At 41.5% G+C, this 25142-nt stretch overlaps 1 protein-coding gene across 5 annotated transcripts in view; it reads right to left on the reverse strand.

Annotated features, from left to right (window-relative positions):
* RUNX1T1 (RUNX1 partner transcriptional co-repressor 1) overlaps window positions 1-25142 on the reverse strand; it is a 139937-nt gene that overhangs the window by 78120 nt on the left and 36675 nt on the right. The window contains exon 1 of one of the 5 annotated variants that reach the window (XM_060610886.3): window positions 21714-22194. The exons of the other annotated variants lie outside the window; for them this stretch is intronic. Coding sequence (XP_060466869.1) covers window positions 21714-21720 — 7 coding nt within the window. The 5' untranslated portion in view covers window positions 21721-22194. Of the gene's footprint in view, window positions 1-21713; window positions 22195-25142 lie in introns of those variants that run through there. 5 annotated transcript variants of the gene reach the window in all.

Below are 25142 nucleotides of genomic sequence, written 5' to 3' on the forward strand. Positions count from 1 at the left end.
GAAGGAAAAAAGGAAAGAAGGAAAGAAAGAAAGAAAGAAAGAAAGAAAGGAAGGAAGGAAGAAACAGGGAGGAGTCGCGAATCAGAAACACAAAAGGAGGGTTAACAACCACGAGTTCATGCTGAGGTCAAGGTTAGATGCGTGGTATGATAAAGCCAAGGGGAAAAGCTGAACAGGACAGAGACAATGAAAAAGAAAGGCTTTCCAGACTGAAAGTACCACAGCATGTCCAGCTGGTTACAACCCCAGAGGAGGTGAGGCAAGAAAGTCATCGAGTAAAAAATGAGAGTACGTTAATCTTACAGACATTGCTTGACTTGCTTCAATCCTTCAGCCAAATTCTGATAACTTCATGCCCCTTTTTTAAAAATATAATTTATCGTCAAAATGACTTACATACAACACCCAGTGCTCTTAAGAGCAAAGTGAGGTCATCAGGCATAAATCCCTGCAGACCCATTTCTCAGAACTCTTGCTTACCTGTATCCAAGTCTGGAGTTTTCTCCTGTGGGGGCTTCGTTCTACCAGTCATCTCACCTCCTTACCTTCGGTTTGTCTGGCTCTCTACCTGCTTCTTCCTAGAACCTAGGCCATGTTCAAGTCCCTCCCACCAAGAACAGACAAAACCTTCCCTCGTATTCCCTCCATTCATCCCCCGCCAGGCTTCTAAGGGACAGACCTTAGGGGCTCTGCCCATATCCTCTCTTCCATCCACTTTGCACCTCACCACAGATAAGTTCCAACAAGGGGACAGGCGTTACTGGTAACCACCTTCCCTCCAGAGGGCCAAATCCAAAAGGCAGTCATGAGCCCTCCCAATTACTGGCCCCTCTGTGACATTTCACACCGCAGACCACTCCCTCCATGAAAATGTGTCCCCTGATTTTAATGATACCTGACTGTCTCGGGTGCCCCGGTATTCCCCAGTGTTCTTTTCAAGGCTGTCTGTCCTCTCTTCACAATATACATTTTCCTCCTGAGTCATTCCAAAGGTCTTAGCTGTCACCAGTGACTCAGAATCAAGATTTCCAATATACACATCGCTACTAAACAAACCTGTCACCTAGCTCCTTATGGAGTATTTCAGTCATTATACATCAGACAAACCTAGAAGTCAACGCTTCAAAGTGAACCAACTGTCTTCTCTTGATGTGTTATTTCTTATTCTCGTCGATGGTAACCAGTTGCCCAAATCAGAATTCAGACTCATCTTAAACACCACTGCTCCCCACTCCCTGGCCCTATGTCCAACTGATGCCCAGAGCCCTGTGGTTCTTTTTAGTTAGTACTTCCAGAGCCTGCTCTTCCCTTCCTCCTTCCTCATGGCCACTGCAGCCAGTCACCATCCCATCTCAGTGGGCAGACGGCACATTTCCTCTTCTTCAACTTCCCTTCCACATGACTCCTGGAGTGACAGTAACATTCAAACCCAACAGTGTGATTCCAGCTTAGAAGTATCCAGTAGCTTCCCTTTCTGCCACTCCCACCCATAAGGTAGATGTCTACTTCCGTTACCTTCTCGTGCTGTAAGCTCCAGCCATGGTTGTTCATGCCTTCGCATTCCTGTTTCACGTTCTTCCCCGGATTTGCAATGTCTCTTGACTACAACAAAGGTGTGATCCTTTAAGACACAGAACAAATGCTACCTCTTCCATGAAGCCTTCCATAATTCCCTTGCCCCACATTCAAATTGGAGGGAGTCAATCACTTTCCTTCTTTAGGCTCTACTTTGCATGTATCTGTTAAGTGAATTTAGCATCATCTGTTACAATGGTTGTGTTTGCAGGTGTGTGCCCGTGTGGGCGTACTCTACACCTACACAACGATACACACACATCCCATTAAGGCTAACGTCCTATTACTCTGCCCCAGCATTCCGTAAAGTGCTTAGCACATAGCTGCTGGGTCTGAATAAATATTTGATGTCCAATGCCGTGAGTCAGAACCACTAGGATCTAGGACCACAAGGTGAAGAAACTTACCAAGTCAAAAAAGAAAAAAGGAAAGTGAGAAAGAAAATAGCACTGTTACATTAGATTGCCCTGAACCAACGGGGAGGGAGGAGTTCTGACTCTATTGTTCTCCCAAAGCCCTCTGTTCCTTCCCCTATCGTCATACAACACACACCTTATCATACCCATCTTTGTATGTGCCTTCTCTGCTAGGGTTGAAACACCACCACCGCTACAAATATTGCCAAAACGTCTTCATAGCAGTTATATTTGTTGAGCATTCACTGAGCGCCAGGTGCCTTGCTAAATGCTTTACACGTGTTAACTCATTCAATCTTCACGGTATGCTAATACTATGGATGTTATTAATATACCATTTTACAGGTGAAAAAACAATCTTAGAAAGATTAAGCGGTGTGCCCACTGTTCTACGGCCAATGGAGGGGATTCAAAACCAAGGAGCAGGATTCCAGGGCTCATGCCCCTGAGTACCGTCCGATTTACTGCTAATACTACATAACTACTACACTATACTACGAATCCCCCCCACCAATAATCCACCACCAAATATATACGTAAAGGCCACCAGGGCTCCATGAAGACACGGGCTATGTTTGGCATATATACTACTCGGCACGCAGTAGTAACAGTAAATAGTAAGTATTGGCTGGCCAACTGACTAACTGAATGAAAGACTGTTGAAATCTATAGGCCGAATGCTTTTGTGTTTCTTTTCTTTTTTTTCCCCCTCTGGAAAACGAAGGTGTGGTTCTTTAAGATTTCTTCCAACTGTAAAAACTCTATAGTTCCATTATATGAAAGTAAAGTGCTCCCTGCCTACGATATGACGATGACGCACTGGTAAGAGTCCAGGCAGGGAACCAAGAGCATGGTTGGGGAGTCAGCTCTCTTGAGTGGAATCCTACATCCATCTCCCCAGCTGGGCAAATTCCTTGATCTATGAACTTCCATCTCCTCCCCATAAAATATGGATGGTCCTAGCAACTGCCTCTGTAAGTGATTTTGAGGATTAAAAGAGAAAACATGGACGTCAAGCACATACACAATGCCTAGAACATACACAAGCACTAATAAATGTCAGCCATTACTCCTACAACACTCAGGATCACAGCCTACCTGATATGCCTTCGCACAAAGGAAAAAGTAAGTGTCCGCTCATGAAGCAGATATGGCCTTCTTACAGGAAGACTATGCCCTATTTCATTATTTTACTGCCCTCAGCTATGTCATGGGATTCAGCATGTGTGTTAGGAAGGAAAGATTTTGGGGCACCTGGGTGGCTCAGTTGGTTAAGTGTCCAGCTTCAGCTCAGGTCATGATCTCACAGTCCGTGAGTTCAAGCCCCGCACTGGGCTCTGTGCCGACAGCTCGGAGCCTGTAGCCGGCTTCGTATCTGTGTCTCCCTCTCTCTCTTCCCCTCCCCCCCTCCTTCTCTCTCTCCCTCTCTCTCCCACTCACACAAATAAACAAACATTAAACAAATTAAAAAAAAAAAAGATGGGGTGTCTGGGTGGCTCAGTCAGTTGAGCGTCCGACTTTGGCTCAGGTCATGATCTCCGGGCTCGTGAGTTCGAGTCCCACATCGGACTCTGTGCCGACAGCTCAGAGCCTGGAGCCTGCTTCAGATTCTGCGTCTCCCTCTCCCTCCGCCCCTTACCTGCTCATGCTCTCTCTCTCAAAAATAAACATTAAAAAAAAGTTTGATTAAAAAAAGAAAGAAAAGATTTAGCGAATGACTATATTTTCATTTCCATTTATATGTTCTCTTTTATTCCTTTCTTCTTGTGTCCCTATTTGTTCATATCCAGAGAACGCTACCAGCCCTCAACCTCTCCCATTTCTCATTTGTTATAAAAGATGGGTGAGCCTGGAGGAGGAATCTTCCCCAAGAGGAAGCTTAATTCAAATTTTTCAGACCTCTTTGCAGAGCATCCTGCCCCCTCAAAAAAAAAAAAAAAAAAGTTTCCCCAAAAGTTAATTTTATTCAATTTCAAAATTATTTTAAGAAAATTGACATCCATTATCTAAGATTAGCTAAAGTATCCTCAAATGCCCCCAAACCAAGTTTATGAAATCCCTTCCCAAAAAGAAAGATAAAGATAAAGTTCTTTATCTTTGTCAAGCTTCAATATTAGCAACCAAGGAAAAATCTCCTAAAAGGAAAACTCCAGCTAGGTTCGAGCAGGCTATCACAAAACTATAAGGAACTTCATAAAAAGCTTCTATAATGCATTATCATCTTATAAAATTTAATAAATATACATAGATAAAATTTTATATAAGTGAAAATAAAAACTAGCGTGACTATTTTATATTTTTATAGTAACAGGCATAAAAGGTTATATCAAAGACAGTATAGATAAAATTTTTTGGTCGTATTTTCCTTAGAATCTTGGAAAGACAGTATTAAAAATCCTAATACCTTAAGCTGAATTTATCCCAAAATTCCTAATTTTTTTAATCAGATAATGTTTGTTTTATATAACTGCCAATTCTTACTATCCATGATAACAGGAGTCTGAATGGTATAAACAAATAAATCAAAACTCAGACAAAGCTCATAGTAAATTACATACCTTCTGTGCTCTCAAAAATCCTCATGAACCAACATTAACTAATTTTAATTTTATGTTTTATTACTGCTCTCGCTGATTCTCTTGTGTGGAAATTAATTAGCAGCGAGATGGGCAAAAGAGGCAGCAGGAGAGAAAAGGTCAAAATCAATTCACTTTGAATAAACAGGCTGTAACTGGGAGTTGGCTATATTCACATTTTGTGGATGAGAAAACCAATGTGACTTTTACAAGGTCTCACAGAGAGGCAACTGTGAAGAAGTCAACACCAGACTGAGAGCAGTATCTACGGGGAAAAAATGGCTGAACGGGACTAAAGGGTGCAGGTCTGTTGTGTCCTGATCAGTCTTTTCAAGAGATGACCAAATGGACACTATGAAGAGGTGGGCTTAGTAGCCAGTACTAAGTAATAGCCATGTTCCATGGAAGGACCCCATTCTACTTCATAACCCACGTTTGCAACACAGAGCAGGCACTGGGTAAATCTAATGAGAGTTAGATAGAATGAGTATTACCGCTATCGGCATCATCACCACTGTTATTTCGCTAACTATTCATTAACTGGGGGCCAGCACGTAGGCCATGATTCCATGATTCCATTTAATACTCAAGAGAACCAGATGAGCAAACTGAGGCACACTGGGCAAGTACATGGAGGACAGATGAGGAAATCACACTCAGTTTTGTTTGGCTACAAAGCCCACACTCTTAAGCAACAGGTTGTCCTCCACTTGGAAACCACAATGGTTCAAGCCAGGATACTGTGGAATCAACTGATTCCACCATGAGGAAGCTCTCCACGGATACAAGCAACAGGAAGTACTGGTGAAATGCAAAGTCTACATAGGGTATTCAAAAAGGAGAGGAGAAGGTACTCACAACTGGGAGAGGTAAGTATAGCTCTGATGGTAACTAAAAGAAATATAAATCCTCTCTCAAAAACTATGGGAAAGAAAGGACTACCAAGTGGGACAAACATAAAAGTTAATTTCAAACAGGAACTTACGCATGATCACAGCAAACCGTAATATAATTACACTGAAATTTCAAGGCATTGATAAAACACTAACCTAGTATTTCCCATTCCTCAAAATGGTCTACCCACGGTGGTCACGTACAACTTATTTTCTCCATTTCAATTCCTATCTCAGGACTCAGTTCCTCACCCAAGCTCCCATCCCATGTCTCTCACCGCCCGCAGAATGGCTCCTGTGACTGTAAGAGTCTCGAGCTCAACTTATCAGTGAGAGGACCCTTTCCACAAAACTACTTCATCCTCCTGACTTTCTTAGAGTTCCACTGAGGCACAGCCATCCTGCCAGTTACCCTGGCTCAAAATGCCAGCAGGATTCTTGATTCTGCTCCCTTCTTTTCTCTCAGACCACAGCATGCATTTGAGGAGCTGCTATCCCACAGGCTCCAGTCAGTGCTTTTAAGTCCCTCTCATGCTGATCTGGACCGTCACTGCCTCTTGTAACTTCTCCCCAATTAATCTCCACTTTTCTGCTTCTCAATCTCCATGGCAATCCTTATTGCAACGTGACAACCCCTGCTAGACTTCACGCTCTCTCGGCGCTGAGACCGCGTCCTCCTCTCTCTGAAACCCTGCAGTGGTTCGCACAAAGTCTTTCCCAGAGGCAACACCTCAATAGTTGTATATTGGAGTGAACCCCTCTACTGTGCAGCCACTAAAACTCACTTATGCTTTGAGATGGCTCCAAGAAGCCACCACAATTCCATGACCTGGAGATGGGGCAGCAAGTTCATGAGAGTCAGGAATTTCAAGTGGGTCCAAGGAAATGGTTGAGATAATTAAGCTGATAGCACCGGGAGATGCAGGAAGTCTACACCATGGCCTGTGTTCTCCCAGAGGATACAGATTTTTCACTGATATCTTATGTCCATCCATGTATCATTTTAGACTGTCTCTGCCTTGAAAGAAGAAAGGAATGACTTACATGTCAGAGATGACTCACATGTGAACAGATACTAGGGTAACTTACCTTCTCATGTGTTAATAGATACTAGACGGGAACCTGTAACCAACTTAACTCACTTCAGTGGTACTAGGGAAGCTGACAGACCTTAACCTATTTAAGGAGGTTCTAGATTGCAGCCTATGAGAGCCACAAATAATGCCCGTTTCCACAAACACAGGATTTACACCAAGATTTTCAATATCACTCCAGTGTGACTATTAGTTTACCTTTGGCAAATGCCTGTTTCTCAGCACATGGTACCTAAAATGGGTTTAAAAGCACTAAGATAAGGCAGCCAGGACCCAAAGAAGACTGAACTTGTAGATCTGACCAGCACTGGGTAGAGTAGGAGTTAGGTTAGGGAATTCATCCTGCCACACACAAAAAACAGAACATACAAGCAAATCGCGTTGAATAACAATGGCAGTAAAATAAATATCTGCACGATGCCTGGAGTAAAAAATACTAGACAGCAATTTCCCTGAGGCACACTGAGGTCTTCAGATGGCGGCACTGCTTAAATACCTGATGTCATAGCATCATGCAGATGAGAACAATGCCTGTGCCCAAGGTGCTGGGAAGTGGTTATCTGGGATGAGTATTAAATTCTGTTGAATAGGAAAGTCCTTAGAATGGCCTAAAGAGCCCTCCAGGATCTCCCACTCACTCTCTAGTTATGTCTCTGAATCTCCACTCCCAGCGTATTTCTACCCTCACCCCAGGTCCCATCCAGCCACACTGGCCTCCTTCCTGTTCCTGAACTGACCCAGGCCACCCTCCAGCCTTCAGTCTCTGCCTTTATGTACCCCCCCCCCCCCCCCACAGAATCACAGGGCTCCTTTGCTTACCTCGCCAGTCTCTGCACAAAAGTCCCTTCTCAAAGAGGCCCATCTATCCACCCTAATTAAAACTGAAGCCTGACCCCTTCTCTCAACAGCCTGAATGAGCCGCCTTCTCCTGCCCAATTTTTTCATAATTATCATCTTCTAACCTACCACAGAATTCACTTATATTTTGTTCATCATTTATTGTCTGTTCCCATCCACAGCCACCCTCAAACGCACACACTCGAAGGAAAGTTCTATGAGGGCAAGGAATTATGCTTGCTTTTATTCATAGGCTCATCCCCAGGGGCTAGAGAAAGGTGTAATATAGATTAAGAGCTCAGTCAATACTTGCTACATGACTGATGAAGGGAATGCATGAATCACAGAGCTGTCATTGAGTTACAGGGTATTCTTCTGCGAAATTCATCATGCATATTACGTGAGAAACACTGTGCTAGGCACTACAGGCAAGAAAGGAGTCAGAGACAAGAGTCTCTGCCCTCAAACCATTCGTTCCAAAATTGTCTCATAGGTTATATTAGGGCAAAGGATGCCACACCCACTTAATCTATTCACCCACTTCCTCCAACATCTGCTAGACACCTGCCTAAATGCAGTTTACAATGGCAAGGATCTGTGCTCTGAGCAGCTGAGCAGTCCTTTTTAAGAAAAGTTCCCACACAATTCTTTCAAGTAAAACTATTGCATAAATTATTGAGAAAGACTAGAGCATAACCCGTGCACTTTCAATATGTGCTCAGTTACAAAAATGTTGCCAAATGTTTTCTTTTTAATTTTTTAATGTTTTTATTTATTTTTGAGACAGAGAGAGACAGGGCATGAGCAGGCGAGGGGCACAGAGAGGGGGAGACACAGAATCTGAAGTGGGCTCCAGGCTCCGAACTGTCAGCACAGAGCCTGACGTGGGACTCAAACTCACAGAGTGTGAGATCATGACCTGAGCCGAAGTCGGACGCTCAACTGACTGAGCCACCCAGGCGCCCCAAAATGTTGCCAAATGTTCAGCTCAAAGGAACCAAATCAACTTAATATATTTTCAATAAACAATTAACTAAATGCGAATGTTTACGATTGATACCAATTGCTTCAATGAACATTCACTATAGTTTTTCAGACCTTTAAGGACTTCTGGTTTCGTCAAAATGCATGAGGTATCAGTAAATAACGTCTGGACCCTGTTCTCTTGGTCCCGTCTTAAACTGAGTGGAAAGTATGGCAGATCATTATTGAGAGCCCATGTACCTATCTCACCTGGCCAGCCTGCCTTTTCTTTCTCTTCTCTCCCTAGAGACAAATACCTCCTAAGTATCTGCATTCATGGCATCCTGTGGCTCCTCTCACATAAACAGCTCTGTAGGGTTCTGTAGGCCATGAAAAAACATCTCAAGAATCTTGTAAGTGCTGACGAAACTTGCCTGAATTGCCCACACTACCTCCTCCCCCACATTCCTTAAGCATCATTTGTTTTCCTGAATGTTTCGGGGGGGGGGGGGGGGGACGGATATAAAAAAAAATAATCTACCGGTTGAGGTGAGAACCTCTAGCCAAAAACAAATACAGAATTTTAAAAGTAAAGAGCCAGTTTAAACACTGATGCAACTAACCCGTGTATGTGGGTTGTGTCTAAGGCAATGGTAACTTGGAACTCTTTAGACATTCAACCACCAGCAACATCTGCCCCCACCCCGATCCCACAATTCCGCTGCAGAAAGTCTGACCAGCCAAACATTGCCTCGCAGACTAAATGAAAATCCTTGAAGGATTGTTTCCTGCAATTAAGCTCATCATTCAGGCAACAGCTCCTTATTGTCCCCATTTGAGTGTATTCAAAAATTCCTTTCAAATGGCTTGTAGCTAATATTAACATGTAACTAATTAATGAAGTTACTGTTTATTATGAATTAAAACTTTTGTCTCTAACATCCTTCAAATAACCACAATTATCACACCGACTCAGAAGGCATTTTGGCTTCCTTAAGTTAAACTCCAAAAAAAAAAAGGAAGGTAGGAGGGAGAGAGAGAGAGAGAGAGAGAGAGAGAGAGAGAGAGAACGCGCGTGCGTGTGTGTGTGTGTGTGTGTGTGTGTGTGTGTGTGTATAAAGCAACTGATAGAATGTCACTTGTAAAAATGTTTCAAATTCACTGAGATACATTTTGTCTAAGAAGAAATTTTAAAAAACAATCCAGGTTGTTTGAGGGGACATGGATTTTGCCACAACATTCCTTGAGTTTTCTTCCTAATATAATTCTAGATCAAGAGCAACAGACTACAGATGCTGGGTACTACTACCATGTAATATTTTAACAGTGTTTTATTCAAAAGATAACAGTACCAGAAAGGACTTCCAGCAAGATGCTGCCAACTGTTTAAATATTCCTCGAAACCAGCCCAAATGTTTTAATTGTGCTCAGCGTGTCAATGGTAGATCGGGCATCTTTTAGGAACTGGGCACTGTGCTGGGTCTTTTAAATGAATTATCTCATTTAACTCTCACAATAATATCGTAGTTTTAGGTACTAATTTTCCCTTTCGACAGATGAGAAGACACATGCCACAAGAGGTTAAATAATTGCTCAGAGTCCAACATCAAGCAAATGGCAAGGCCAGAATCCAAGAGTTTTTCTGATACTAACATCCATGCTTATTCCAATTCAACAGAATGCCTCCGTGGATTTAAAGGATCATCTCACTCCTTCGATAGTTATTTAGTGCCTACTAAAAGCATGACACATGGCAGCTCAAGTTATCCTTTTGAAAGATTAATTTAGATCATGTCACTTCTGATGGCTTCTAGACATGGTAAGAATAAAACCCCAACTCCTGGCCATGGCTGCCTGAACTTGGCTCAAGCTACCTTTGAAAATGCCAATCATGTTCTCACCTCAGGGCTTTTGGACTTGCTATTCCTCTCCCACTAAATCTTCAGATGCTCAGGTCTCGGCAGAAACCTCACCTCCTTAAAGGGGCCTCCCCTGACAATCCAATCTAAGTGAGCACCCCCCCCCCCCCCCCAGCCATCACCCTCCCTCCCCTCCCACCTCTTCTTTCTAGACTGTTTTTTAATAGTACTTAGCCTTAGCCTGGTCTGAAATTATCTTGTGGATGTATCTGTTTCTTTGTTTATTGTTGCATTCCTCCCAACTAAGATACAAATGCCCTGAGAGGAGGGACTCCCCAGCCCACTCACCAGTGATTCCTCAACACCTAAAACAGTGTCACACCCACCGTGTAAGCTCAGTAAATAAATATTTGTTAAATGGATGACTGAACTCCCGGTGCCATGGAGACACATACATAATTAGATACAGGCCTGACCCTCAAAAAGTGTTCAATCTATAAAGGGACGGCGACACAAATAATCCCACAAGGCAATATGCCCTAAGTGCCATAAATGAAATTAGAAAAAAAAATTATGTAGTTTTAAAACGGAAATTTTTTGTAAAAAAATCATATACCGACATAATGTTAAAAACTACTTATAGTTTCATCAAGAAAGAAAGAAGAGAGGAAGATAAATTAATGCAGGAACAGGAGAGAGAACACACACACACACACACACACACACACACACACACTCATGTTATTCCTCAGAGCGGAAATGCTCAGTTCAGTCACGGCTTGGAAGATATAAACATCATTGAAATTCAAAAGCAGTTCTGAAAGAGAGGACGCCTCAATTGGTATGCAAGGGATGTCTCCTCCCCCTGAATACATTATGAACTTGCAGCCTGCTAATATGCCATGCTATCATAAGCACCAGATGGGGCAGTAGGCAGTACATGTCCCATCAAACCTCAAGAAGATGTATTAATGTTCATGCTCTTTAAAAAAAAAAAATCCTTTGCTTGTGTCCCTAGACTTCCACATTTCTTAGCATTCAGTCACTTTCTCTCAAAGCCCAGTCCTCCAGGGCTGCCCCTCTTCACCAGATGGTGCCAGGAATCATTTCAATCTATTTTATCACAGGAGGCAAAGGCCACAAAGCGTGTCAGATGACGCTTACTGAAGGCACACCAAGCACAAAAGAGAACAACAGAAGATACAGGAGACATAAGAAATAAATCTTCTCCAGGCACTACTGACGAAACATTTTTTAATTATGCTGAACCCTTATTTACGTTCAACACAGAGAGAGGAAAAAAAAAAAAGACACTTTCCTATGTCTAAACTTTCAAGACTACCTGATATTAGCATGAAATTGTAGTCTACCGAAATAACGTCTACAGAGGCCCCATCACCTAAACTCACAAAATTGTGAATCATCAAAAGGTGGCCTCAAAATGAGGCCAGGGCATAATAAAAGGTACCTGAGTGTACTGAAATAAACTCACTTGTTTAAAAGCAACTATCAGAACAAATAACATCTCTGAATCAGGTGAAACGCACCCTCTCTTTAGGATCTCCGTCAATTTAGCTGTGATGTGTGGGAATCTGAATATGCCATTAGAAACTAAGGATCTGAATAAATACATTATTAGTAATTTCTTATTATTTTTTAAATACATACTTAAAATAAATAAATTGCCTTGATTTCCATTTATCTAGGATCTCCACTAGTTTATGATCACAAAGGGGTATTTTCTCTAGAACACAGAAGGAGACAAAAATTGTAATTTACAACAGTGCTTCTCAAACGTCAACGCGTTTCAGAATCCTCTGAGAACTTGTTCAAACACAACTGCAGGGTCACCCCCGGAGTCTCTGATCATGGGTTTGATGTGGGACAAAGAATGTCCCTTTCCACGAAGTTCCCAGGTGATGGCTACTGGTCTGCGAACCCACTTTATCTAAGTCATTCTGTACCATGTTTCCAAAGTGCTCCCTCACCCTTAGAAAGTCTGGTATCTGTGCAGAACATCACAATATCCTGATAAAAACAGAGCCACTCGGTTGATAAGCTAAACTGACCTATGAATTTTTTAAAAGGCACAAATTAAGAGAAATACCAAATACCTGTCAAATTGGCAAGATTATTCTTCTCAGGTATACCATATAATAATAGTCCCTGAAACTCTAAAGTCCTGCCCTGTTCCTTTCAAAGGATTCAATGTAAATGTTGAAACACATAGAAGAAGGCAAATACATTTCAAGAAAGAGAGCTGCATTAATGCGAGAAATTACATGTTTTTCACGAGAATACTATATATATCATGCACTGAATAGATTATCTTAGCAAGCTCTCTGGAGTTTTGAGGATAAATTTTATCAGCCTATCACATTACTACTCATCTAAGATTATTGGTTGAAGAAACTGCTTGGCTGAATTTCCTGTGTAACTGAAACGATGAAAATATTTCATTAATATTTGTCTTTTGCTAGAATCTTACTCAATATGTCTGCTAGAAGACTGAAACCTTACGCCCCTCCTCCCAAACGACACACAAGTGCTCAGGTAAAGGGACAGCCAATTTCCCAAAATACTGTGTACCATTGTCAAAAGCCCTGGACTTTGTTTCTGATTTCAGTAATTATGCCAGAAAGGGTTTAAGTGTTATACATTGCATTATACACATATGATCATGATAAACTGATTGATAATGCATGCAATTTTTTTTTTTTTTAACGTTTATTTTTGAGACAGAGAGAGACAGAGCATGAACGGGGGAGGGTCACAGAGAGAGGGAGACACAGAATCTGAAACAGGCTCCAGGCTCTGAGCTGTCAGCATAGAGCCCGACGCGGGGCTCGAACTCACGGACCGCGAGATCGTGACCGGAGCCAAAGTCGGACGCTTAACCGACCAAGCCACCCAGGTGCCCCAAACGCATGCAATTTTAACTACGACACAGCTAGCTACCAATGAAGTTGTATGGCCGAAAAACAAATGCATTATGTTTCCTTCATGCTGAAAGCAGATACTTGATTCTTAAACTTCATTTACCAGAACTTCTCCAAGAGTCACTTATTTTTCCCCCTCATAATTAACATGCTCTGTGCATTATTTCCTTCCTTTAAGATCTCGGTGAATCCCAGTTCACCTCTCATCCACTCACTGACTCATTAAGCAAACATGTGCTGATTGCCTACTATATGCCACGCTCACAGGTAGTCTGGAATGGAATTATTAGAACGAAGAACTCAAGATCGTAATGTAAATGGCAGCTTTATCAAGAAGAGTTGATGATGTTTCAGATGTCTATTTTAAACAACAAAGAAGAGTATGTATCTTGGGAGACATAAAAGGTTAGACAGAATTCATCTCTCTAGCAACATCCCCTACCAAGTAACAGAAAAATCAGGGGGGGGGGGGGGGGGGGGCGGGGCGGGAGGGAAGCCTCTGAATCACTGAATTGAAGCTGCAATAACTGAAAAAAGCCACGATGGACTTTTCTTAAGCATGTATCTTATTATTTTATTCACCATCCTAAGTTTGGTGACCTTTCCAAGTTAGCAAATGACTGGAATGGGTAAAAGGGTGGGCGCATTCAGCGAAAAGGGGTGGGCAGACGACAGAGATGGGAGAAAATCCTATCGGGTGTCAACAGAATTTGGAAAATCCCATCAAATGTGCACAAAAAAACTCATCAAGCACCAGAGTGTAGAGCCCTTTTGTGTGGCTCAAACACTATCCCCCTTTTTAAGTCCAGAGAGCACCACGGTCTGCCTTTAATAATTACTGCTTGCATGTAAACTATGCTTTTTAGGGGCACACAGCACCTTTCCAATCATGACTATCACCGTCCTGTGAAGTAAAAGTCAGCAAGGCAGAATAATTGTCTCTAAGACAAAGAACGTGGAGCTGGGGCAGACAGTAAGCTGACTTGTTCCTGGTCACGCCACTAAGTGGAGGAACCTTGATTCACACCCAGAATTGACATTCTCTACCCCCTGTGCTCTTCAAAATGATGGCCTGATAAAACACCACATATTAATCGTGCATAATATAAATCCAAGTTGTAAAGCAAAAGGTAAAACATGTTCAGCACTCACTGAGCAAGACTATTGCTGAGTGAGAAGACCATGGCCATCCAAAATGATTGCCAGTAAGTATAAAAATTTTAAACCAGCAAACAGAAGCAACTCTGTGGCTTAGAGATTCTCTTCTACTCTTTGGAAAACACCGCCAAATGGCTGAATTCTCCGAGAGGTTTTGATGGAAGGTATATTAACATCACATCGATAGGGTCCCAAATGCTTTACTCCCACAATGCGAGTAAGACGTAAATAAAGACGAAAAACAAATAGACATTCCCTTCAGCAGCAAACAGTTAAATAATACAGACAGGTAAACTCTTCCTCTCAGCAAAGTTCTTCGGAGAGACTCCTAAAGTGTACAAAATGGAAAAAGTTTTAAAAGTCTGGTTATGTCTACATTTACCATTTTTTTGTTTTGTTTTGTTTTGTTTTGTTTTTTGGCCATGTCATTCTCACAAGCAAATGCTGGTAAGGAAGAGCATGCCTGGGTAATTAACAACCGGGCTCTGCCTCTGATTTCTATCACTCTATATTTTATAAACCAATGATAAGGAGTATTCTGGGAAGTCTAGAAGAAAACAGGGTGCTTTCTAAGAACACAAATTTTCATTTCCATCCCTTTAATATTTTCCTAGGCTGTACAAAGACAACTCATGCCAGAGCAGAAAGGAAGAAAATAAATGTTAACAGGCCTTTCAAATGAAGTGTTCCCCTAAGTGCTGAGTGTACAGGTTCAGATACAACCATAGTAAAGAGGAAACAATGCCCATCTCACACGGAAAGTGTCAGAATCCAGGCCCTTCCTCATTCCGGTCATATCCTTGTCAGGACACATGTTAAGCATTTCAAATGCAAGAATATATAAATTGTTACCACAGAACCCTCAAATTTTATTGTGCGTCTTCCTCCCAATAACCCGACAACCATTAAAGCAGACAAGTCCTGAGGAAGGCAGTGAAGTTAAATCATACAAAGTTCAAATGTAAAGTAATGGGATGCTCAGAAGCGCAGCAACTGTCTTTCTCAAACTTCCAAATAACTAAGCACGCCCTCAAAATCATCTCAGCTTAGTAAGAATGGTTTGTTTATTTTGTCAAACTCTTTAAGACTCTTGTTCAAGCTATAAACACATGATAAAGATACCCTCTAATACCCCTTCTTCCTAAAGAGCATTTCTGCCCATCTAATTACATAGCTCTTAAGGCCAAACTCTTTACAGTATCATGTTCTCGTCGGTTCTTTCAAAATTATATTCTTGCATGAGCAGCAAGTACCCGACACGATGTTAATAAACCACACAGAATTAAAAGAATCCCTCTAATAAAGTGAGTACACTTATCGTCCAGCCTTTAAAAAAGAAATGTGGAAAACAGAAATGAAAGCTTCTAGAGAAAGCATCCCACAATTTTAAAAATCAACTGCTTCTTTTTAGGGAGGGAGGGGCATGCGGAAGAAAGGTATCTGCTTTCCTACAGTGTCCCCATCGTCTGGAATCACTGTGTCTGCAGGCCTAGAACCTTCCTGGGGCAGAATCATGGGTCCCCAACAGTCTCACTACCAAGAGATCTGACTTTTTTTAATTTTTATTGTTTAACCACACAATGTTGGTGAACAAAACGATCTGGTCTGCCAATATGCTGAATATATCATCTGCTTTCCAATTTTCTACTAACCTGAGACATTGGAAAATCCTATCTGGGCTTCTGATCAACAAAAGATAAGCAGGTTTACCTCTTTCCCAAAGCCTAGAAAGGTGCTGTTTTAGTTAGCCTGTACAGTTTTGACAAAGAATAAATCTATGATTTCTATCAGACTTTTCAAAATAATGACGTTAGCCCCCTGATGCCCATTAGTCTCACTGCACTCTTTCAAAAGGAGTAGAAATACACAGAGAACTACCCATCCTAAGCTATTTTATCCAAGATATTCTTGATGATTAAGGCTAATGTTGTACCATTTTTATTTTTCAGCAAAGAGAACAACTCTACTCCAAATTCAAACATCCCCCTTTAAATCTTTCCATCTAGCTTCCATTACAAAATATCCTGTCTTCAAGCCACAACATCCTCCCCCGTCCTCAAAAAGAAAACAAGAAAGGAATCCAAAATCAGACAAACCAGAGCATCCTTCCTCTGCCATTTAACTGGATCTATGTGTCCTTGGGGGCAAAGCTTAATTTACCTGATCTTCAGGTTTCAAACAGATCACGTGGTCACAGAAACCATTTACAGAACAAGGGCAGTGAGACCTAGAAAGTATATAAGGTGCCTAGCCCTGGGCCTGGCATGGGCCAGTTTTCAATAATAGGCTGCTCTTCCTATACTATCAGAGATTTATTCTGTTCAGAGATGGCAGTTATATATTCCCTTTGAGATTAAGAGGATTTCCTGATTCCTTTGATTGGAACTCTATGGGTTGAAAAACATAATTAAGCTAGACATTCTCAGAAAGTACATTTACATTAATATTAATGAATGCAAACAGCTGTCTGAGAAAGCCAGCCAGATAAACCTGCTTCTTGGTCAGGTGTGAAATCCTATTGTTCTCAAGTTATGAGTCATTTAAGTTAATGACTTATTCCACCAGATACAGTTAGCTACCCAAGAACCACAACAGTACGCAAAGAAACCGCTTTCGAGAAATACTATACCCACTCTCGCACACAGAAATTAAAATTTAATAAACAAAAAATGAATGTCCTGTCTTCGGTGTAAGAACAACAAAGTAAAAAATGTTAAGTTACATTAACGAAGATCCGATCTGATGCAACGTAAGACAGGCATGGGTTTCTAATAAGCACTAGATTGGCCCATTGCCCACCCTCCCGCTACGTCCTGGACTTCTAAGGCACCCAGGTACTCCCTCACCTCTGGGTTCCTTTACCTGTCTCCTGTCTCCAGGCTCTCATTACTCTACATCCTAATTACCGTCTCCTTCTCTACCTGGAGCTCTACAACTCAAAACTCCTTGAGGGCATGAAGGGAACCGAATCCTAGTCATCCGGTCCTTGGCACATTTTCAGCAACCTACCAATGTCTACCACCTGCACTTCCTTATGACAGTAACCTTTCCCTTGCCATAGCCTTGCATTATTCAATCTGCTTAGCCCCCTAGTGATTAACCACAGTGAGGTTCTCTCATTTCCAAACAATTAGAAGGCAAATCTGATGGCATACTTCTGCCACAGGTCAAGTGACTATTGCTAGAGAATTTTCTCCCACATCCCTCTGCAGTCCTGGTGTAAGAAGGGAGAAAGCATACAGTAAGAGCAATCCAGGGTGGAATATGAAAGACAATAAAGTAAGACTGACACTGGTCTGGTAACGTGTAAATGAGATTTAGCAGTGGCATGGTAAAGAGGGTGGCCTGGAGAATCTTCTTTCTTTGATAAACCACCTGAGCAAGTTGCTCAACCTCTATGAGCCAGTTTCAACATCTGTAAACTAAAGGCATTTGCCAGATCAACCTCCCAGCTCTGAAAGGTATTTGTTCCTCTGATGACTCAGAAGGCTGCTCAGAATATTATAGTTACAGCATCTTCTTTGCAAACATCAGATGTCAGTGTAATGATGAGACGGTTAATAAACATTTCTAGACTCTATAATGCCCACCAAGCGGAATGTTTACTCTAAGAAGTAAAAATAAACTAGTTGTCTTATGAAATCATCAGAAATGACCACCACCACCACCACCCCCCAAAAATTAAACACTTATCTTTTTCAACAGACCATTAACTACACAGAAAGATGCCTTGCAAAAGTTTCCAAGTATTATTGAAAATATATAGAATGAAAAGGTCAAGGACTCAAAAATATTAACAGAAAATAACTGGACAAGAAAAAGGAAGTGGTGCCAGAGATTGAAGGGAAGCCGGAACTACTAAGTGACAAAGAAGTCACGCCTGTACAATCTACATTTATAATTGGGTATCTGCAGCTTATACAGTCTTCTTTTAATAGCTGGCCGGACGCTTGTTTGATACAGCAAAGAGTTAGCCCAACACAACGGAAAATCAACCTGCAAGGTAAAACTGAGCGACAGTGGATGGACTGTTGTGTTTTTTGCTGTTGCATAATAGCATTTATAGATTAATCTATTTAAAAGAAAGTAACCAGGTGCATTACCCAAATGTTCAGTTACCAGGGACACTAACAGTTGTCCGTCCGTGGCAATTTCATCTCTGTTTTTTTACACAAATCATCGCTTGCAAGCACTGATGTTAAAAACAGAAAAACAGTCTAGTACACAGTGGCTATAAATGCCAAATCAATTTTCAGCAGATAATAAAGTCCATGTTTTACAATCAGCAATGCACTGTTTTACTACCCAAAAATGTAAGCTAATAATATATAGCTCTACTAAATGGAAAATGCAGATATGCTGTTAAAAAACGGGCCGGCTGTGAGAAGATGGATCGTTTCTGCAGGGACCTTCTTAAAGCTACGTGTAAGTGTTTTGAAAATATCACATGATGTGGCCATGTGTTAAAAATTACAGCCAGTTAAGTTCTCTGCTAAGAAAAATATGTGGGCAATTTATGAAATGCACTCCAGGATGGAGATGTCTTAAGTAAAACCAGATTTTGAAAACAGACCTTTTTTTTCTTTTTTTTTTTTTTTTTTGGAAACTTGAACTTAAAAAAAAAAAAAGTTCCAGGCACATCTGGAGAGCAGGACCATTGAGAAAGGGTGGTCTGACCTCATACTAGCCATCTTCTGAAAGAACAGCACTATTTCTGGGCTACACTCACTGTGCTCGCTTATTGTCCTTTTAAGGAAACAGTCCTGAAAGCATTTTGTAGGTCAACATATGGTCTTTGATAATATTATACACAGATTGATAAAAATATAAATGTTTCAGAAAGCTCAGAGGCATCTCCTCCCGAAACAATATAATGTCCAAGGTCTCTCAGCCATCTCACAAGAAAACATTTTCCTTTTCTTAAACACAAGGATCTAGTTGTTACAAAGTGACAGGCAGTGACATGATATTTCCTTATATTAAGTTCAATCATAAAAAAAAGTTTTATCTATTTCTTTAAAGCAGGAGCGGTCTCCTTTAACTTTTTATAGCTCGTTTTGTTAACAGTATGCTATCAACAGCTAAAGCATGTTTTTTTAACCAAAATAGTTCTAGAAATCCTAAACTGAGACTTATTTTTTAACCTACCCACCCCCACAGATTGGTATGTCTTTGAATAAGTTCAGTCTGTGCACATTTGTTTCCAGGAATCCCCATTTTTATGAAAAAAGGTCCCAGATTTGAGAATTGTTGCATCAGGTTTGACACAACCAGGAACCAGGTCTGACCATGACCTACCGAAATAATAATAACAATAATAATAATAATAATAATAATAATGAGGAGGAAGAGGAGGAGGAGAAGAGGGAGAAGAAGAAGAGGAGGAGGAGGAGGAGGAAGTTGTTGATATATATAAACACGTAGTCAAAGAAAAACAAAAAACAGCGACAATATCAGATTACCCAAAACACATCCTTTTAATCTACTACACATAATGTCTTATTTAAAAATATAAAATCTGTCCCAGATGGTTAAAACTGTCCATTAATATAAGTACATATGTATGGACGAAAATATGCTAAAAACATATTAAGAGGCAGTCCATCCGTTAGGAGAGTTTAAAAAGTGCAGATGGGTGTCAAAAATAGCCAAGTGTCAGATCTGCTCAAGTATCGCCATTCTGGCACATGCTTATAGTCACAGCTGTTAATATATTCTCTGCATCCAAGTACAAGGTTTTCTAACACAGTTGATGAGAGAGAGAGAGTGAGAAACACTGCCACTCTTCAGGCTACTGCTTTAGAACCAGTCAGATATTAACGACTTAACACTGAAACAAACTTATCGGTGATCCTAAAACTTTATAGTTCAATGTATTTGCAATAAGGATGCTTTGAAGATGACTTTAAAATCATGGAAGCACGTAAGCAGTCGGGGCTGGCAAGGGTCCTAACTAATCTCTCTTCACCTATTATCGCTTACAAATGGCTTTGGGCTATTAAAGGGTTTTAACCAAAACAAAACATAGACTCTTCAAAATGCTGGTAAGTCAGATCACGCACTATATATTAAGAGCACAGACACAAAGACGACTCAAGGTATGACACAAAAATCAGAGGAAACTGTGCTACAATATTCTGGCGGAATAAGGAAAAAAAGAAATCCACACAAATACTTTTTCACACCGATTCCCTACCACATACCCAATGCACATTGCATCTTTAGTTGTGCGGTGCATATAAATCAAGATGAGAGCTTAAAGAGTTAAAATGACCTTTCAAAGACCTCAGTCATTGTCTTTCTGTAAATTGATTTTCCCCATATTTCAGCTACATACACTCCTTGTCTACTGAACTAATGAAAAAGTGCCCTTCTGTCACAAATGCATCCTTTCTGCACAGAGATCAATAATGAAGAGGACTACAAGACACATCCTGAAGGGGAAAACATTCTTCAAACAACTGGCAATACCTACACACAACTGTGGTTGCAGAAAACTGGCAGATAATGTTTCAAAACACCATCTGTGAGGTGTACAAACTCTGTGACCAAGCACAGTCTCTTCTGCCTGTCCTACCCAAATAATCTGCACAAATCAGCCAGCTGGAGGATCTCTCTCTGCCCTGTCTTTTTTAGCTGGGGACAGGCTGCTCAAAGTAGGTTCACGGCAATCCAGACAGTTCTTGAGAAGAGCAAGAAACAACCCATTCTCCATCAGGCTCCCCCCTCCCCCCCGCCCCCAGCCTTCTCTCTCCGTAAGCAGAGACTTCACTGGCCACCATCACGGAGACACTCGAGGCTCCAAAGATAACATGCTTCAGAGGAAACTGACATACACTAAATTTCCAGGACCACAACAGCTTCAGTAATCTAGCAGACTTTTTATTTTTAATGAATCGATTTCAATTATTTGCCTTATGACATCTAAGGACTGTGATTTAAGGCAAGACTGAAATCGTTTGCAGTTCCAAAGCTCCCTTCACTTTCTCTGACATAAACAGCTTTTTAAAGAGACCTTATCCCAGGATTCTGCCACAATCTGAAAACTCTCTCCACCGATGAAATGTCCAGGATACAAGGTACAGATGACAGTCACAAAATCCGTAACAGAAGCGATACTTCTTACTTGGGCTCAATGTGGCTGTACTTTCCCCTCAGCCTTTAAAACACACCTCCCAAATTCCGAAAGCAAAGCCTTCACACCCTGTGCCCCTGTATCTAGATCTCGATGGCTCTCCTTATGCCACTTTCCCCTCCTCACCTCTGTCACCGCCCCCCCCCGCCGCCCCCCCCCCCCCGCCTATGTAAATTACGTGGGGCAGAAGGTATTTTCCATGCATAATAAAAAGTAAGCTTTCTTCATTTCAAAATCAGAGAAGGAAAGCAGAGCAGGGCGAACTCACCAGGCATCCTTGTTGAATCCAGCGTCCACACGGAAAGTGACTCTCTCCTAAAATCAAGCGCGATCGGGGCTCATGCCTCCTGTTCTGGAATGAGCGCCGGCAGAGAGAGGAGGGCCGTCAGAAGGGGCTGGGGCGGCATAGCCCGAGGCAGGGTGCTGGGCGCGTGCGCCTGCCAGGCGGAGACAGATGGAGAGCTGACACTCCGGATTGCACTTGGAGCAGAAATGTGGATGATGACAGGAGCACATGTGGCCTTGAACCCAGCCCTGTCTCCTCAGGCAGAACAATGACAGGGATGTGTGTGCAAAGTATCGCAACCCCTACCTCCCCTTACCCACTGTACCTCTCTGGGCAAGTTCCAGAGCACCAAAGAACAGAAAGTAAAATGCAGAATGATAAGCTAAATGCTGAATAATTCATTCATCACCACCCCCATCCCGTTGCAAGTTAACCCTTATTTTGCCAAAAGAATGGAAAGTAGACGGGCCCCCTACCACTGCTCACAATGAAACGCTCCCCTTCCATCCTCTCATGTTAACAGCCATAATTGGAAACTCTATTTAAAAACCGACGTAGGCACCAACCTCAAAGCTTGTTTATTGAACTGGAAATCCAAAACAGTATAAAAACATTTTTTTAAGACTTTGTATTTTGTGCCAGTTTATCCTACTGAACAAAGTATCCGAATCATTCCCTTTGTCAGCTTCTCAGTAGTATGTGTAAAATAGAACACTTTTTAGAAGCAGAAGCAGACCACTTTTATTTTACTAGAGTGCTTTTAACCCCCTGGGATCCCTGCGTTGATGTGCTCCAAACATTTTCAGCTTACTCTCTTCTACCTTGCATAGAGATCCATGGGAGATGAAAACAAAATCTTCACTGTAAAGCCTTTTCAAACGCTGAACAATCACATCCTCCTGATTTCTGATTTTTTGCACACCCTTAAATGTTTATCCTTCCCATGAATAACACATACCCAGCCAGGTTCAATGGACTCTTCCCCATAAGCTTTAATGGACACCATGATATATAAAACTACAAGCCTTTGTTACAGTGCTTTATCTAAAGCTGGCTATTTTCCTCTCAGCGGTCCCTCCTTAGTCCTTTGTAAAACATCCTTGCCTCATAGGAGAAACACACGCCTGCCCGCCTTGCATGCCTTTTCCAAACACACAAAATGCCAGGCAGAAGGAAAATGCTGTTCGCTTCTAAAACTCTTCCTCAATTTAACACTTGCAAATCTTCCCTGGGTCTGTGTGTATTTGTTTTAACAACAGGGCACGGGATGAGACAGATTCCTCAGGCTTTACCTTTCCATAGTATGGTCAATCCACTATAAACACAGAAACAATTCTACTCCGGAGCCTCTGCCCAGCCAGCAAGCTCAATGCATATGATGGACAGGAGCATCCCCTTTAACTCTTGCCATCCCCTTGCGATCTTCAACGTGCCCTTTGCTTCTTCTATGCTTTTAGCCCTTGTCAGATTGGTTTTTTCCCCCCTACTTGCTGCCTCAAAGAGATCTCAAAAACCCATCTGAAAACAAGAGGCAGTGACTGTGATTTCTACCTACTCACCCTTCCTACACCTCTTCCCAACAGCACATGCAACCTGTTTCAAAGTACACCCACATACATGCACATACCCTATACAGACTAAAAATAAATCATCTTTGGTAAACAGCGTCAATCAATAAGAATGTCTACGGCCCCTAAATACTGCACCCAAGAAGCATGGCTTCATCTAGTGAACCCCTCAAAAATCCGTCACTGTCAGAGACAACTTGTAAAAAGACTACAATTCATAATGATTACTCTGTTCTGTCACTAATAGTATACTGCACCCTATTTATGAGGCCAATCTTTTTGTTCATCTTAGTTAGATGTCACTTGTAATGAGGTTCTGTGTAATGGATTTCAGTACAGTTAAGCACCAAGCTCAAACATTCTTATGACAGAAAGCTTTATAGCAGGCGCGAGTGTGATAATCAATTAAGTCCTGCTAGAAGGGCCTTTATGGAATCCAGCATCCTGAGTCTGTAGATGTTCATTTCCAAAGAGAGTATTTCTTTAAAGCCACTCAATGCTACGTGTCGTTGATTTTTTTTAATACTATACCTACGTTAGAAAGAAAACATTTTCACAGTGGGAGACCCAACTTTCATCAATATGCATGGTGAATCATTTCTGGAATAGAAAATCCTATGACAAAAATGCAACACACTTTAAGAAAACTGGATGATATCCACGTTTAAAACTGGGTCTTAATATTGGTATACCGCAAAGTCCTAAACCACTGCTCAGAACACTGAACTTCCATATGCCGCGTGATTATGTATCTTTTCTATGTGTAAAAAAGCTTTTTAAGCTGTTCTCTGGCTACAGTAATTGCCACTTTAAATTGATCCACGTCAACAAAACCCAGATCCCTGGAGAGTCTCACCTAGAAGTCTGACTGCGGAATGGGCCTAACTGAATGTGTGCGCATCTGAGTCCAGCCTTTTCTCAAGGAACCAGTCTCCTCCTCTTATGCTTTAATCCCTGAACAGGGAGACCGGGATACGTACTTCTATATAGTTACTTAGACCAAAATAACTTTCCCTTTAATAAAAGAAAAAAGAAAGAAAGAAAGAGCAAGCTTAAAGAGCCAAGATCTCTAACCTCCAACCTGTATAATAAAAATAGACAATCAATAACGTGATGAACGCATGTATGTCGGTGAAGGGGAAAAAAAGAATATGCACTGAACATGTACTAAGTTTTCTCCAGGACAAAAACACCGTCTTGCATCACCATTAGGAAACATACTTTTAAAACTGAAAATAGGGGCACTTGGCTGGCTCAGCCAGAAGAGCACGTGACTCTTGATCTCAGGGTTGTGAGTTCGAGCCCCATGCTGGGTGTAGAGATTACTAAAATAAATAAATAAATAAATAAATAAACAAACAAACAAACAAACAAACTTAAAAACAGAAAAAACCCTAACATGTATTCAAGACAATAATAAAGACTACATTGCTGACCAATCGCGCACTTCCTCAGGAGAGCCATGTCAGTTAATGCACGTCTTTTAATTAAGAACACAGAGCACTGTTAGGGCGATTTTTTGGAGGCATCTAAACAATCACTTTCTGAACCGGTAAACTGAGTCAACAACCTAATGCCAGGCTCTCCGCGCCCCCACCCCCACCCCAAATACATCAATTGGTTTTTGACAATAAACCGAGATCCTTCACTCGGAAGGCATTAGGGTATTTACGGCATTCCTCTCAGGTATCTATCACTTATTTCGAAGACAGACCGGCCCTATAGTGCAGATTTTTCCTTTGTTCGAGCCTGACTTACCAATGGGGACTATATGAGTCTACTGAAGCCGTCAGCAGTTCATGAGAGCTCTCTACACTGGTGATGGGCCAATGCCAGTTAGAGG

The sequence above is a fragment of the Panthera onca genome, chromosome F2 (genome assembly GCF_046562875.1).
Source record: "Panthera onca isolate mPanOnc1 chromosome F2, mPanOnc1 haplotype 2, whole genome shotgun sequence".
Classification (NCBI taxonomy): domain Eukaryota; kingdom Metazoa; phylum Chordata; class Mammalia; order Carnivora; family Felidae; genus Panthera; species Panthera onca.